This window comes from Elephantulus edwardii, unplaced genomic scaffold (genome assembly GCF_000299155.1).
Source record: "Elephantulus edwardii isolate Elephantulus edwardi_28Jun2011 unplaced genomic scaffold, EleEdw1.0 scaffold00003, whole genome shotgun sequence".
In the NCBI taxonomy this organism is placed as follows: domain Eukaryota; kingdom Metazoa; phylum Chordata; class Mammalia; order Macroscelidea; family Macroscelididae; genus Elephantulus; species Elephantulus edwardii.
In genome coordinates, this window is record NW_006399753.1 from 21349969 (window position 1) to 21364578 (window position 14610).

The following is a 14610-nucleotide window of genomic DNA, read 5'->3' on the forward strand; positions in this document are numbered from 1 at the left end:
TCATTCCCCTTGGATTTTGGGCATGTTATCAGGAGAAACATGTCCTTGAAGGACAGTAGGATTGATAAAAGTAGGGGGTTAGTGAAAAAGAGGAAGGTCTTGAAAGATCCAGGTTGACGTGGTCGCTGTAAAAATGGGCACAAACACAGCCATTGATTGCAGGGTTAAGACAGGACCAGGTAATATTAAACTCTGTAGTATAGCTTGTGGCACCTAACAAGACAGTTGAAAAAAAACAAACCAACCAAGAAAACCCCCAAATGACTGAAAAATGTCTTAAGGCTAGAGTCACGGCTCTCTGTTTTAGTTCTTTGGCACCGGTAGCCAGGAAATTAAAAGACGTATTGTGATGGGAAAGTCTGCTGTTAGGGACCACTCCAAAGTACTGAAGAGTAATGGTGTCTCTCTGGAGACTAAGGTGCATCTGATACAGGCCATGGTCTTTGCTATCATTTTTATACATCAGAGAGTTGGACAATGACCAAGGAGGATAGAAGGAGAATTGATGCCTTTGAGCTGTGGTGATGGAGAAGAGTATTGAGGGTACCATGGACTGCTATGAAAACAAAAAGATTTATCCTGGAGAGGTTAAATCGAGCCGCTCCTTGGAGGCAAGAATTCTGAGGCCTCGTCTGACATACTTTGGACATCTTGTAAGGAGAGACTGGTCCTTGGAGAGGGACATCATGCTTGGGAGGGTGGAGGGACAGCGCAGGAGGAGAAGGCCCTCTATGAGGTGGATTGATTTGGTGACTGGGATAATCGGGATGAGTGTGTCAGAGACAATGAGATTGGCACAGGACAGAGCAGAGTTTAGGGCTGTTGTACATAGGGTGGTTATGAGTCGCAAGCGACTCGACGGCACATAACAACAACAACAGGTGGTAGATACACAAGTCTACATCTTACTTAGAATCCAAGTGAAGACTTACAAAATGAATTTCAGGAGTATATATTTGGCCATCTTATTCATGAAGTGGAAGCTTTGGTGGTTAGTGGTAAGGAATTGTTCTAACAGGAAGGTACATGATCTGACTTTATCAGCTGCTCCAAAGAAGAAAAATAGAAGACAGTCTCTTCCCATGGGATTTAGTCTCTGGAAATTCACTGGAACATTAGCTATGGGTCCCTTCTGACTCAAGGGTCCACAACAACAAATCATTAAGTATTCATCAGCCTAAGAATCATATAGGAAGCTTAGTGGCCGAGAGGTAAGAAGCTGTGCTGCAATCCCCAAAGGCAAGTGGTTCTAATCCACTGACTGCTCTGAGGGATGAGCCATCCCCTCCCGTGCAATTTACTGCCTCTGAAAACCCACTGGCGGGTCAGCCATGGGTCTGTTCTGACTCGACAGTACACAACAACAGGGAGTCATACTCAGCTCTTTGTCCTTCATGCCTATATCCAAATCCCTGGCAAACTCTCATTCCCTAACTACCTCACTTTTCTCCTTTTCTACCACCGTAAACTCTTCCACGCAAGCCACCTCTGTCTCTTGCTGGGATCACTGCCATACTTGCCACACTGATCTGCTGTATTCATTCTTGACTCCCCGCAAGTCCTATCCACACTGTAGGAGATTAAGTCTTCAAAATCTGATTAGACCCTCACCTGCTTAAGCCTTTAAAAGGCTTTCCATGACTCAGGATAAAGAGACTACTGCCTCACAAGATTGACAAGGCCCCCCACGGACTGCCCTCTCCTAACCTCTCCAGCCTCATTTCACTCCGTGCTCCCTTCTCTCTCCTTGCACTGGTCAAACCAGCCCTCTTTTCATGGCTTGGATGTGCCATGCCTCCACCCTACACAGAACATTCCATTCTCCTCCTTCATGAATCTATTCACTCCCACCTTCACTTCAGCTCACAGTCCAGCAGGAGCTTACCCCACAAAGACTGTCTTGCCCTCCTGGTCTCCTTCAAATCGGAATGAATATGTTCACATAGCACTGAGAATATCTGCACTTCTCACATTAATACACATTTTACACTGATGTCTGTATCTGATTGCTGTGGAGGCGGGTGGGTCGGGGGGAAGTTCTCTTGATGCTTTGTAAGCCACAATGCCCAGTGGTAAGAAGTCCTGAAACCCTAAAGGCACGTGGTTCAAGTCTGCCAGCTGCTCTGAGTGAGAAGGATGGACAATCTCCTGTGGGATTTACTGCCTCTGACAACCCACTGGAGTGTCAGCTATAGGTCAGTTCTGAGTCAACGACACACAACAACACCAACGAGTGCACAGGGGAGCTGTTGGATCTTTGTGCACTGAGTGGTCTCAGCAGCGGGAGGACATTTTCGTGTGAGGGTTCCACTCAGATTCCATCAGGAGCACCGTGATGAACGGGGACCTATTGTATGAAATGAGTTAAAGCAGCGATGTGGCAGTCCTGATTCCAGTTTTCAATCTGGTAATAAGTTAATGGCACAAATCATGTTTGCACTTGACCAGCCCCCAAAACCACTCTGTCGTGTTGAATCTGACTCCTAGAAACCCTATGGGACAGATTGGAATGCTCAAAACCCTACAACTGTCACACAGGATTTACAAAGCATAAATCTTTACAGAGGCAACTTGCCACATTTTTTGTCTGCAGAGAAGCTGGTGGGTTGGAACCGTTGACCTTCTGGTGAGTGGCTGAGAGTCTTAACAGATATGCTCTTGACTCTGACCAGGTGTATGCCAGTTATCCTTCCACTAGAGAGGCCTCAGGAGCCATCTATTAGCAACAGGATTTTTTTTTAATGTGATTTGAGTTCTTAAATTGTATCTGCATCCCTGGGTTGTGGGGGCAACGCCTGGGTTACACGTCCTTATGACTTGAGCCAGCTTGTTCCTTTGTTAGCCGTCATAATGTTCTGCTCAATTTAGATTGACAGACTCCTTTAGCAAAGGCTGGTAAGTTGCCCACTTAATCTTTTTAAATTATTATTCTGCATTTTCTTACAGTCTTCAACCAGCAAGAAATTTAAAGACAAGAGATCTGAGAGATGGAATAGGAAGATAATATGTGGGTGCTGTTTTTGTATTTTAAAGACCACATGGTGTTACTGTTATTATTGCCGTTGGGTCAATCCCAACTCGTGATGACCTCTACATGCAGGGTGGATCTGCCCTGTAGGGTTCGCGAGGCTGTGACCTTTCAGGAGAAGATCACAGGCCTGTCTTCTGAGGTGCCTCTAGGGGGGTTTTGAACTGTTGACCCTTCAGTGAGTCATCAAATGCTTTACCACTATCCCACCTGGGCCTACTAAATGACACTGGTGAAAATCGGGTGGTTAGGACAGAGCCAACATCGTATGTAGTCTTGGAAATATTCTTGGAACTATGTAGAAAGTCAAGCCATGTTAAGTCTGCAAAATGAGAAACTGAGGCAGGTAAAGTTTCAGTCAGTTCGTGAACATTCCCTGATTGTTGGGGCTGTGGGGGAGTGGGTGTTGACCATTCCCTAATTGCTGGGGGTGGTGGGGGAATGGGTGCAGAACTACGACCTGTGATCGTGTGTTGTTCAGATCTCACCGTTAGACCTTGTGCTTTCTTATCTTCATCAAGGCTCGGGAACAAGGATTCACAGAATCGTTTTATGAAAAGACACACTGTGCATTTGGATAAATGCATCCATTATGCCGCAATGAGGCAAGACACACACTGTGCTTTGTGCCACCACCAGCAAAGCAAATAAAGCACATTTCTGCTGCTTGCAGTGTGAAGGTGATTCTGATGAAGGTCCAAGCATGGTTCGTCATCAAGAGGCTCAGAGTTAGTGCCCCCTTAATAGTGAATGCTGCCAGAGGACAGAGCAAGATGACCTTATGGATGACGCCAAGCCACTCCATGCTCAGTGCATTAACACGTGGGTCTGGAGCAGCTTATGTTCTGTTTCGCAAATGCACTCTCTATACTACTTCTTTCAGAATAATCTTTTGTGTCAAGCTGTAGTCTGGCCTCCTCAACTCGTCCTTTCCTCCCACCCCAAGATCTAATGCATCAGAATCCTGGTGAGTGAGACATACAGACGTGTCAACATTTTAAACTCGGTCTTAAGGAAGGTTGAGACCCATGAGAGATTTCTAGAGGCTAAGCCTGTTGAAAGATTTGTTTATAGTTCTGACTTTTCTTCTGCCAGGGGGCAGTGTTCTCTGAAATATGGTTGCATTAATAAGCTTTGAAGGCAGGAGGAGTTTTTCAGTCTCTCATCCAATTTCTTGTTTACTGATCCAACCCCGTGGGAGATACATATATATCTATATATATAACAATCACTTCTTATGCATCAGAAAGTTGGACAATGACCAAGGAGGGTAGAAGGAGAATTGATGCCTTTGAGCTGTGGTGCTGGAGAAGAGTATTGAGAATACCATGGACTGCTAGGAAAACAAACTGATTCATCCTGGAAAGGGTTAAACCGGGTGGCTCCTTGGAGGCAAGGATTCTGAGGCTCCGTCTAACATACTTTGGACATGTTGTAAGGAGAGACCGGTCCTTGGAGAAGGACATCATGCTTGGGAGGGTGGAGGGACAGCGCAGGAGGGGAAGGTCCTCTATGCGGTGGATTGATTCAGTGACTGGGATAATTGGGATGGGAGTGTCAGAAAGTGCGATTGGCACAGGACAGAGCAGAGTTTAGGGCTGTTGTACATAGGGTCGCTATGAATCACAAGTGACTCGACGGCACATAACAACAACAACAATATAGATACATATAAATCTTAAACACCGTAGCAGGTGAACTTTCTTTTTCATTTTTGATTTGATAAAGCAAATTCCTTTTCATTCAACCATTCATACACTCTGTGTTCTAGAATGTCAATCTTCAATTATCAAAATGTAATTAGGGAGCTCTAGTGGCCTAGTGGTGGGGAGCTGAGCTGACAGCACAGGATTCCAATCCAGCAGCTGCTCCACGGAGGACCAGTAGGCAGCCGCCTCCAGTGCCCTTCCCTGCCACTGTAAGCTCACTAAAGGCTCAATTATGACCTGGTCCTGACTTGATGGAACACAACAACAAAACGTAGTGACACGTCCTCCACTCCTCTGCTCATCCTCCCTACACTCCTAATTTCTATTAATCCTTCTTTTTTTCATTTTATTTTACTATTTTTAATGAACATTTACAGAGATTTTGGGCTTCCATTCATTCTCTATTAATCCTTCTATACCTCTTTGTGTCTGCAGGTGAACTTTCTTGTTGGATTTTTTTTTAAGTATTTTTGACCATATTCTAGTCAATCTATCTCTTACTGTGGTACAAAATACACAAAACAAAACATTCACCATTTCAACATTTTCTATATGTAGAATTCAGTGGCTATGACGTACACTTGGTGCTATTTCTGTCATTTTGCCTACTTTTTGCATCCTCGAGATTTCTGTAGTTCTAGATGTTTCTGTTACTGCCGCGGACCTCTGAGTTGATTCTGTCTCATGGTGGCCATCTGTGGCAGAGGCAGTTTTTTTCAGCTGTAATATTTACAGGAGCAGATAGTGGTTTTTCCCTGCTGGTGGGTTTGAACTGCTAATCTTTCCATTACCAGTGAAGTGCTCAGCCACTGTTCTGCCGTGCTCCAGCTATCAGCTCTGGATAGTTTGGGGTACCTGTGGGTGGTTCATGTTTACCACCTGCTTGGCCGTGAAAAAGGTGGACAGCATCCTTTCGTGAATGAACACTGCCAACCTCAGAAACTGGATGGAGGATGTCACGCGTCAGGGTCAATTTGATAGCATTGGGCCTGGCTTTGCCGTGTGGTGTTTTGTGGTTGATTTGGTGCCTGAGTTAAATAAAGACTTTTGTCAACCTCTTTGACAGTTAATTGATGATATTTTGTAGTAATATTTTGTTTAAGCTTGACTCTGCTTAGATGGCGTGTGTGTGTGTGTGTGTGTGTGTGTGTGTGTGTGTGTGAATGAGTTCCTGATTCATAATGATCTGGTAGGAGATAAGGGTCTTTGGCAGGAAAGTTAAGAGAAACTGCAAGTTAACCCTGAGGTAATGGGTAACAAGCCCTGTACTATCATTATGGGTTAGCTTTGTTCTTCAGTTTAAATATTCTCTCCACCACATAGCTAGGTGATGGTCAGCTTCTGAGCCACAGATTTTTTCAAAAGAAGACTTCATTGTCCTCAAGCTGGATATCTACAGCCAAATATAAACAAAATTGATAAACTGTTGGGCTCTTTGGTAGGGGTTGGGAGTTTGCGGGAAAGGGATGGCTGGTTTTCTAGAACACTTTGGGCACTGAGGTGTGAAGTGACATCAGAAAGCCACCTTGACATTGTCCTTTTTAGTTTATATTTCACACTTCCTTTCCCTAACAATAGGCTTACATCTTGAAATGCAACATAAGTCACAGTAAAGTCTTCCACAGTCTAAACATCTTTTCTAAGCCTTGCTAACACACCCAACTGCAAATCATTTCAGTATGGCATATAGACTAAAACAGACTTCTGTTTCAGGGGCAAAAAACAAAATATCCCTGAGCTGGCCTTGTCTGCAAGAGTGGAAGAGTAAGAGGATTTCAGGAAAGTCACTTGAAATTTGACAGTGTATTTTTTTTTCTTCAAATAGCTGTACCAAATTCTAGAATATGGAATGAAAGCCAGGCCTACTGTGTAATCCACTATAAACAAGTCTTGGCTTTGTGCTGTGGTGTTTTGCCTGAGCAGGCAGTGCTCTGCTGGTGTTGCCTCACATGCTAAATCCTCTGTTTACAGCACACACACACACACACACACACACACACACACACACTTTGCTGGTGTTGCCTCCCATGCTAAATCCTCTGTTTGCAGCGCGCGCGCGCGCACACACACACACACACACACACACACACACACACACGCGTGCGCGCCCTGGGAGGATGATGGCCACCGGGCTAGGTGAGGGAAATACCACGAACAAACCTTCTCCCCTCAGCCAAATCTTAACAGCAAACAGCAATGAAACAACTTTCCGATTTCCAGGTCTTGAGTTCTCCTGAAAGTGTCAGAGTTGGCCAGATGCTTATTGAAGAGGCTCTTACAACACGCAGCGCCTCAGAGGACAGGGGTTTCGTGGTTAGATGATAATTTAATTGGGGAATGGCTAGGAAAACCGTTGTTTGCATCGAATCTCTCACAGTCATAGGGAGATGCTTCCTAAATTCAATTGCTAATAGCTTTTGCTTTTTTCTGCCCTCATTCAAGGGACTCCCCTACCCCCTCAAACCCTGGCAGAAACTGAAGTTGTTTGTCCTTCCTCACTAGGCAGAAGGACAGGATGCTGCTTCGCTGGCTTTCCCAGTAATTCGATACAAGTCACTTCTCTAAACTCTAACAAGGATGTGGGGGGTGGGGAGGGGGGGGAAACTGCTATCATTCCTGTGAGTTACAATCTCAGGAGATTTCGTCGTGGCAAAGATTTGAGGAGTCAGGAGCTGAGAGTGTGGCGAGAGAGGCAGGGTCGTGGAAAGGGCTAGAAAAAAAAAAGCACAACACACAAAACAGAAAGCTGTTGGGTTCATGAATTAAAAAGCTTTCCTGGTTGAAACAAATAAACAAACAAAAGCTAGGAGCTCGACTGCGCTGAACAACTTGCTACATTGTAAACCTTTAGACGTTTAAAGCTGCCCCAGCTCCTTGCACAGCTCTGGTTGTGGGCGGGTAGCAGACATTTGGTTTCTTTTTAGAAACCCCCTTTCTGTGTGTGAGGGAAGGGAAATGGGCGTGCACTGGCGTTGGCCGCAGGAACACAAGACAGCCTCACGTTGCCAGCGGAAACCACATCAAAGTGGCCCTGTGCTGGGGGCGGGCCGTCCAGGGGGTGGGGAGAGGATGCAGCCTCCGCAGCTCCGAGCTGCGATTGGTACCCAGGCCGTGATGCAATCCAGCCCGGGGCCAATCGGCGGAGACTGTCAACCTCCCAGGTGGGATTGGAGTTAAGAGTCTGAACTCCGAGCCGCAGAGAAGCGCTTTCAGTGCGAGGAGGGACACGCTGCGAGCAGCTTTCCAAGAATCCTCCAAAGATGGCCAGGGCCAACACTTTCCAGTCGCATCAGGTAGGAGGACGATGGAAATGCTTGACCATTCCGATCGCTTTTCTTAATGCTTTTTTCCATGTCTACATTTTAAATTCGGATTGCACTTTATGATGCATTTTGGAAGTTGCAGGACTGGGTGATGGTGTTTAAGTCATTCTGAATGGCTTTCGTCGTCTAAGTACCTAGTACTAACAGTGTTTAACCTAAATAAAATTATGTGAAGGCCATCCATCTGACTTTAACACGACCACCTAAATCCCACAACTTCAAAATGCAGCACAAGGTGCTGTCTTAATTTTTAAAAAGCAATCAAATTCATGAGGAAGCTCTACCGGCCAGTTCTACTGTCACATGGAGTAGCTGAGAGCTGAAGTCGACCTGCAGACCCCTAACAGCAGCAGTTTTATGTCACAACTTGATCTCTTTCTTCTCTTAGGTCATATCCCTGTTCACTTTTGCCGTCGGAGTCAATATCTGCCTGGGACACACAATAAACAGAGTCAAGAGAGCAGAAGGCTGGGATGAAGGGCCTCCTTCAGGTAGGCGTGACGATAGCTTCTGTTTCAACTACTGTCAAATCACGTACATGGAGAAGCAATATAGATATTGTTAAGCAGTCCCTCTCTAAGGTAATGTTGCAGCATCCATTCATTCAGTCATTTTCTGGAATAAAAAGGGTTATGTGGATAATTCAAGTGAGAGAAGGGGGTTTTCCTTAAAGAATATTTAGGATCGCTTCCTGATAACTGGTTACGGTAAGTTTTTGGACTCTGATATTGATACATGTTTGTTGTTGTTATTATTGTGCACTGCCGAGGCTGAACTGACCCATAGCTGACCCTCCAGTGAGTTTTCAGAGGCAGTAAATTGGATGGGAGGAGTTTTCCCCATCTGTCTCTTGCAGAACAGCTGGTGTATTCAAACCATGTACCTTTGTGTAGTCAATGCAATTCCTTAAAACTCTCTCTAGTTAATAGACCGCTAATAGGCAACTGCCTCCTGTGTGATTAACTGCCTCCTGTGTGATTAACTGCCTCTGAAAACCCACTGGAGGGTCAGCTATGGGTAGGGTACACAAGGACAACAATGTTAAAATAGAAGTGATGAGAATAGCATTGGTTTACTACTGGTGATACATGAGTCTGTGATACATGTACTGGTGATACATTGTTGCCTTGCAATGGGATGTAATATTTGCCAGGAGAAAGCTCTGGCCTGGGAAAAAGGTAGTGCTGTATTTATGACACTTAGGAAGACTAAGATTGACTCATAACAGGACAAATGTTGAAGTAGAGATGAGTCCTTATAACATTGCTTTTCTGTTGGTGTAAGGTAAGTTACCTTGACAGGAGGAATAGAACTCAAACGAATGATTTTCCTTTGACGTACAATACTCTGCTGCACACAGTGTGGGGATGCCTGTGAAGGGGCCCCTTGTGAGCGGAGAGGGCTCAGTTGACCAACTCTTAAGTAGTGAGTTGGTTAATTTCCTGGAAATTGGAGCTGCCGAGGGTTTTATGAATAAAAATTGCACTTTAAGTAATGAGTTCTCTAGGGGGCAATATTTTCTTGACTTTGCTGGTCATCCCAGCATGTTTGCTCACCTCCCTGTGAATTTCGTGTTTCCCTCTAGTGCTTGAGAGACCGTCTCCCTGTTAGGATTAACCAAGTTAGGATACACTCCTGAGAGGGTACTAAGTCTTCCTTATATCAAGTGAGTTTTCTGAGTGGGTTGAAAGAATAACATTAGAGGTGGGTTAATGAGTCAGAGGGGGGGTGTGGTTGGGGTGCAGGGTGAGAAAACAGATCATAGACATTGCAGCCCCAGGCAGCCAGGTGGACAACATGAATTGTTTTCTTCTTTGTAAAGATAAAATTGTATTGTGTTTTAGGTGGACATTTGTACAGGCAGGTTAGGTTCTTCTCAATGATTTTTATATGCATTCTTCCATGCCATTTGTTACATTTTGGCAGTGTGTTAGCATTCTCATTGTGTGTGTTCTGTTTCCACTGATCTAACTTCCTTTCTCCCTTTCTCTTTGCTTTTGGGTTAATGTTGACTGTTTGATCTCATACAGTTAATTGTTTAAGGGAGCATATTATTTACCAGCAATGTAATCTATGTGTCAAATTGTTATTTAGCTGAGAGGTGACCTGCAGAAATAGCTTCAATTTCAAATTCAAACAGTATTTCAGGCCGTAGTCTTGGGAGCTTCTCTCCCCTCTCTCAGTGCAGTAGCTCTGGACCTTTTAGGAATGTGAGTTTTCAGCTATGTTTTCCTCCCCTCCAGGACCTTCTGTGATGTCCCCGCATAGAGTGACTGAGCTGTTCGCATGCACACTCTGGTTCTTCTGATCTCAGGCTCCTGGTCAGAGGCTGTGATGTGTGTGGGCTCCTAGTCCTGTGGACTCTTCATCTTGGATTCTTTGCTTTCCTTCATTCTCTTTTGCTCTCTAATGAGTGGGATCAAGAGTTGTATGTTAGATGGCTGTGTTGAGTTTTCAAGTCCCCTGATGTTCCTGACTGAAGGAGGGTGTAGAATACTGCCTTTGTGAACTAGGCTATGCCAATTGACTAAATTTTCACCTGAAATTATGGTCTCAAGGCTTTTAGCTGAGTTAACAATTCCTTTAAGTTATTTGTCTCGGAAGCTTCTACAACTGTGCCTCACCTCCCTACACTGTGTGTTTGTTATGCATGAGAAAATATACAGATGCAGAATCTTCTCATGTTTCTATGCATATTCCTCTAAATGCACTTGTACCTGCACGTGTGGTTAATTATATACTTTAGTGTACACATGCATGCATCCATATCTTCCTATGTAGCCAGACATTTTTCTTTTGCTCATTTTAACTGTTGTTTCTAAAGTTGTATGTTACATCTTCCAAAACTGTCCTCGTCTTCTGACCATCCTAAGTGTCTTTGTTTTTCCTTAGGAGCTCTGAAGACCTAGTTGATAGGGAAAAGGTGGCACCTCTCTAGTGGTTTTAAATTAATCTACTGGTAGTTCCACAGGAGAAAGTTGGAAGGATATCCTAACATGCATTTTGCAGCCTCTGAAAACCCTGGAGAATCAGCTATGAGTTAGTTCTGAATGGACAACAACAATGTGTTTTCTTTGACCAATTATGTTAATGTTTGAGATTGTCTTTTCCACCAATAGTTAAATGTCTATTATTTAGAAAGTAATTCCACCCCTCCCCCAGCCTTTGCAGCTAACAAAGAACTTTGTTTACTGTGTATATCTATTGTTTACTTTTTATAATACTCAAAACTCAGTGCCATTGATTAAAAATCGATGGTCTTCCAAGGAGGTTTTCAGAAGCTGTAAATCACAGGAAAGAGATTACTCCTTGTGCTCTTAGGGAGCATCTCGGTGCAGTCAGGCTGCCTGCCTCTGCATTGCCATTGCACCTCCCTACTTACTGTTCCAGCATAACTAAAGTTTTAGGGCAATTGTTGTTATGTGCTGTTGAGTTGGAACTGACTCACAGCTGACCTCCAGCAGGTTTTCAGAGGCAGAAAATGACATGGGATGAAGATTACCCATCCTTCTCCCATAGAGCATTTAGTACATCTAAACCATGCCTTTTGGATTGCAACACAGTTTCTTATCACTATAATACTTGGGGTTAGATTTTGTTGTTGTTGTTGTTTCTATTTTTTTTTTTTTACAGAGGTTTTGGATTTCCATTCATTCATTGCCACAATTTTCTCCCTGCCCACCCCTCCCCACCAGCTCGCTTCCCCCTCCGAAGAGAGAAAAAAAAAGAAAAAAATTCCTTCATTAGTATACAATTCCCATGTCCCTTCCCCCCACTCCCCACCCCGAGTACACTTCTCTATGCAACCTTAATTCTGGATCCCTGTGCTAACCATAATACTCAATCATATATCACTTCTAATCTGTTCTTTCCCTCATCTGTTTCAATACAATATACATAATTTATCCAGTTTTTTCTGTCATACCCCCACCCTGATGTCAGACCCATTCTACAAGAGTGGCACCATGCAGTATTTGTCCCTTTGTGACTGAGATATTTCACTCAGCATAATGTCCTCCAGGGTCACCCACTTTGAATAATATTGCATGAGTTCCTTGCTTTTCAACTCTGTGTAGTATTCCATTGTGTGGATATACCACAGCTTCTCCACAGCTTCTCTATCCATTTGTTTGTTGATGGGCCCTTATGCTGCTTCCAACTCTTTGCTATTGTAAACAAAGCTGCAATAAACATGGGTGTGCATATATCTGCTTGGATGGCAGACATGGTCTCTCTGGAGTGTTGTTTCTATTTTTATGTGTGTGTGTGTGTGTGTGTGTGTGTGTGTGTGAGAGAGAGAGAGAGAGAGAGAGATTGATCTCTTTGGGATTAACATGTGCTGTGAGAGTTTTTGTGGACTCTTCATGACTCTTTATAGTTGCATAGTTTTTGATTGTAGTTTTTATCATAGAATATCTGTTATCTTTTGCTGGACACTTGGTTTGTTCTCATCTTTTTGCTCTTATGACTAATGCAGCAGTGAATACAGGTGCACTGTGTGTGTCCATGTCTTTGCTCTTCTATCTCTAGAGGATATACCTATAGCTGGGGGTGGGATTGTTGGACCTCCTGGTAGCTCTAGCTTTTCGAGGAAGCCCCACACCATCACTATTTCCTTCAGTGGTTGTATCAAGTTATAACCTCACCACCAATGAATAATGTTTCCAGCCCCCTTGCCCACACCCCTGGCCTCCACCATTTGTAGTTTTATTTCTTTTGCATCAGTGACATTTTTGCAGGCATGAGATAGCAGAGCCCGGTAGTTTTTTGTTTTTTTTTTAATTTAGGTTGTTTATTTTTCATTTCAATGAACATCTACAGAGATTTTGGGATTCCATTCATTCATTGTTGCACCCTTCTCCCCGCACAAACCCCTCCCCCCCCCATTTGCTCCTCTCCTTGAAGCCCGATAGTTTTTAATTACAATGAGTTGGCTTTTGCCAGAAGAAGATTGCTAGGCTGGAGAATCTTGTTTTTATGGTAACAAAGGCGGTCTTCAAGGACCTCTTGTTGTAGACACCTGTGACTCCCACTGACACGGATCATGACTACGCAAACTGGGAATGCAGTCCTTTGTATGGTCCTGTGGGTGAGCTAGCGGTCAGAACCCACTGTTACTGCTTGGGTGTGCACCCTCAAAGGAGCTGTCTATCTCTCTCCTCTGTTGGCACGCATTGTGGTAGTGTTAGCGCTGTAAAATAAATGCCAAACTCACAGCAGCCTGTCTGTGAAGAGGAGAACAGTGCCCCATACGGGTTTCAAGGCTTTGGGTGCCCAACACCGTATCTTCCCGGACCCCTCTGGGTGGATTTGACAGTCCAGCCTTTCAGCTGGTAGTTGAGTACTTCACCAGTGGTGCCACCCAGGTTCTGCCCTGGTGCAGTAATTCCACTAGCGTGATCACCCACTCACTGCTGGGGCGGGGGGGGGGGGTTCTAACTTGTAACAAGCAATCCTGCCCCAGAGGATTTCCAAGCTCGGAAAGCCTTATGGGCGTGGACTGCCTCACCTTTTGCCCACAGAGGATCTGATGGCTTTGTGCCACTGGCCTTTCATTTGTTGTTGTTCTTGTTAAGTGCCATAGAGTCGTAGGCAACTCATAGCAACCCTATGAACAAAAGTCCTCAACACTTGGTGACTTTCATCCTTTCTCCAGGTTCATAGGCTTTCATTTAGCAGCTAAATTAATTGCTTCACTCTAGCGCCACCAGAGCATCTTTGATTTGTTGTTGTTGTTGTTAAGTGCCATCAATAGATATTAGGAAGATGAAGAAAAACTAAACATTGCTTAATGAACGTGCAAAATGGAACTACTCATTGTTTCTAACTAAAGTTGACATTATTAGGGAACAGTCATAACTCTTCCAGTCTGGCCTCCTGGTGTATTGGGCTCTCCTCTGGATTTCTCTAACTTGCCCTGTGGTCTTGGCAGGCCACTGTTAAGACTGTTTCCTTAGTAGCAGGAGAGGCTGGTTTAAAGGATTGCTCATTTTCCTTCGGGATTAAAAAAACAGGTCCATAATACTATCCAGTCTGTTTAACTGCTTCTTGAATTTTTTATGCTGTCTGTGTCTCAACTCACTGCTGTTAAATTGGAGCAGACTCATAACTGACCCTCCGTTGGGTGTAAATTACGCAGGAGGAGATTGTTCATCATTTTCCCACAGAGCCGCTGGTGGATTTAAAATGCCCGAGAGGCGTGGTCGTGGGTTCAACTCCCTATAGACGATGCCACTAGGGCTTCCTACTTGAAAAAAAAAAATCCAGAGCAGGTCTCGTAATCTTAAAAAAAAATCTTTTTTTACAGTATTTTCCACATGTTCTAGTATTTCCATATGTAAGAAAAGGCATTAAGAGTGAATGATTTAAAAAAAAAAAGAGTGAATGATTCAATGCTACTTTGGGAAAAATAATTTTAAATTGTTATAAAAACATCTGAGTGGCCATGAATGTACTACAATCTATTAGCTTCTTGAATCATTGTTTAATAAGACACAAAACAACTATATGATGTAATCTCACCCCAATAAGAATAGGAAATTTAACAGAA

At 43.9% G+C, this 14610-nt stretch overlaps 1 protein-coding gene across 3 annotated transcripts in view; it reads left to right on the forward strand.

Annotated features, from left to right (window-relative positions):
- Positions 1-7997: 7997 nt before the first annotated feature.
- ENPP2 (ectonucleotide pyrophosphatase/phosphodiesterase 2) overlaps positions 7998-14610 on the forward strand; it is an 88323-nt gene continuing 81710 nt past the window's right edge. For all 3 annotated transcript variants that reach the window (XM_006879320.1, XM_006879321.1, XM_006879322.1), the window contains exons 1-2: positions 7998-8030; positions 8449-8551. In XM_006879320.1, coding sequence (XP_006879382.1) covers positions 7998-8030; positions 8449-8551 — 136 coding nt within the window. The remainder of the gene's footprint in view (positions 8031-8448; positions 8552-14610) is intronic.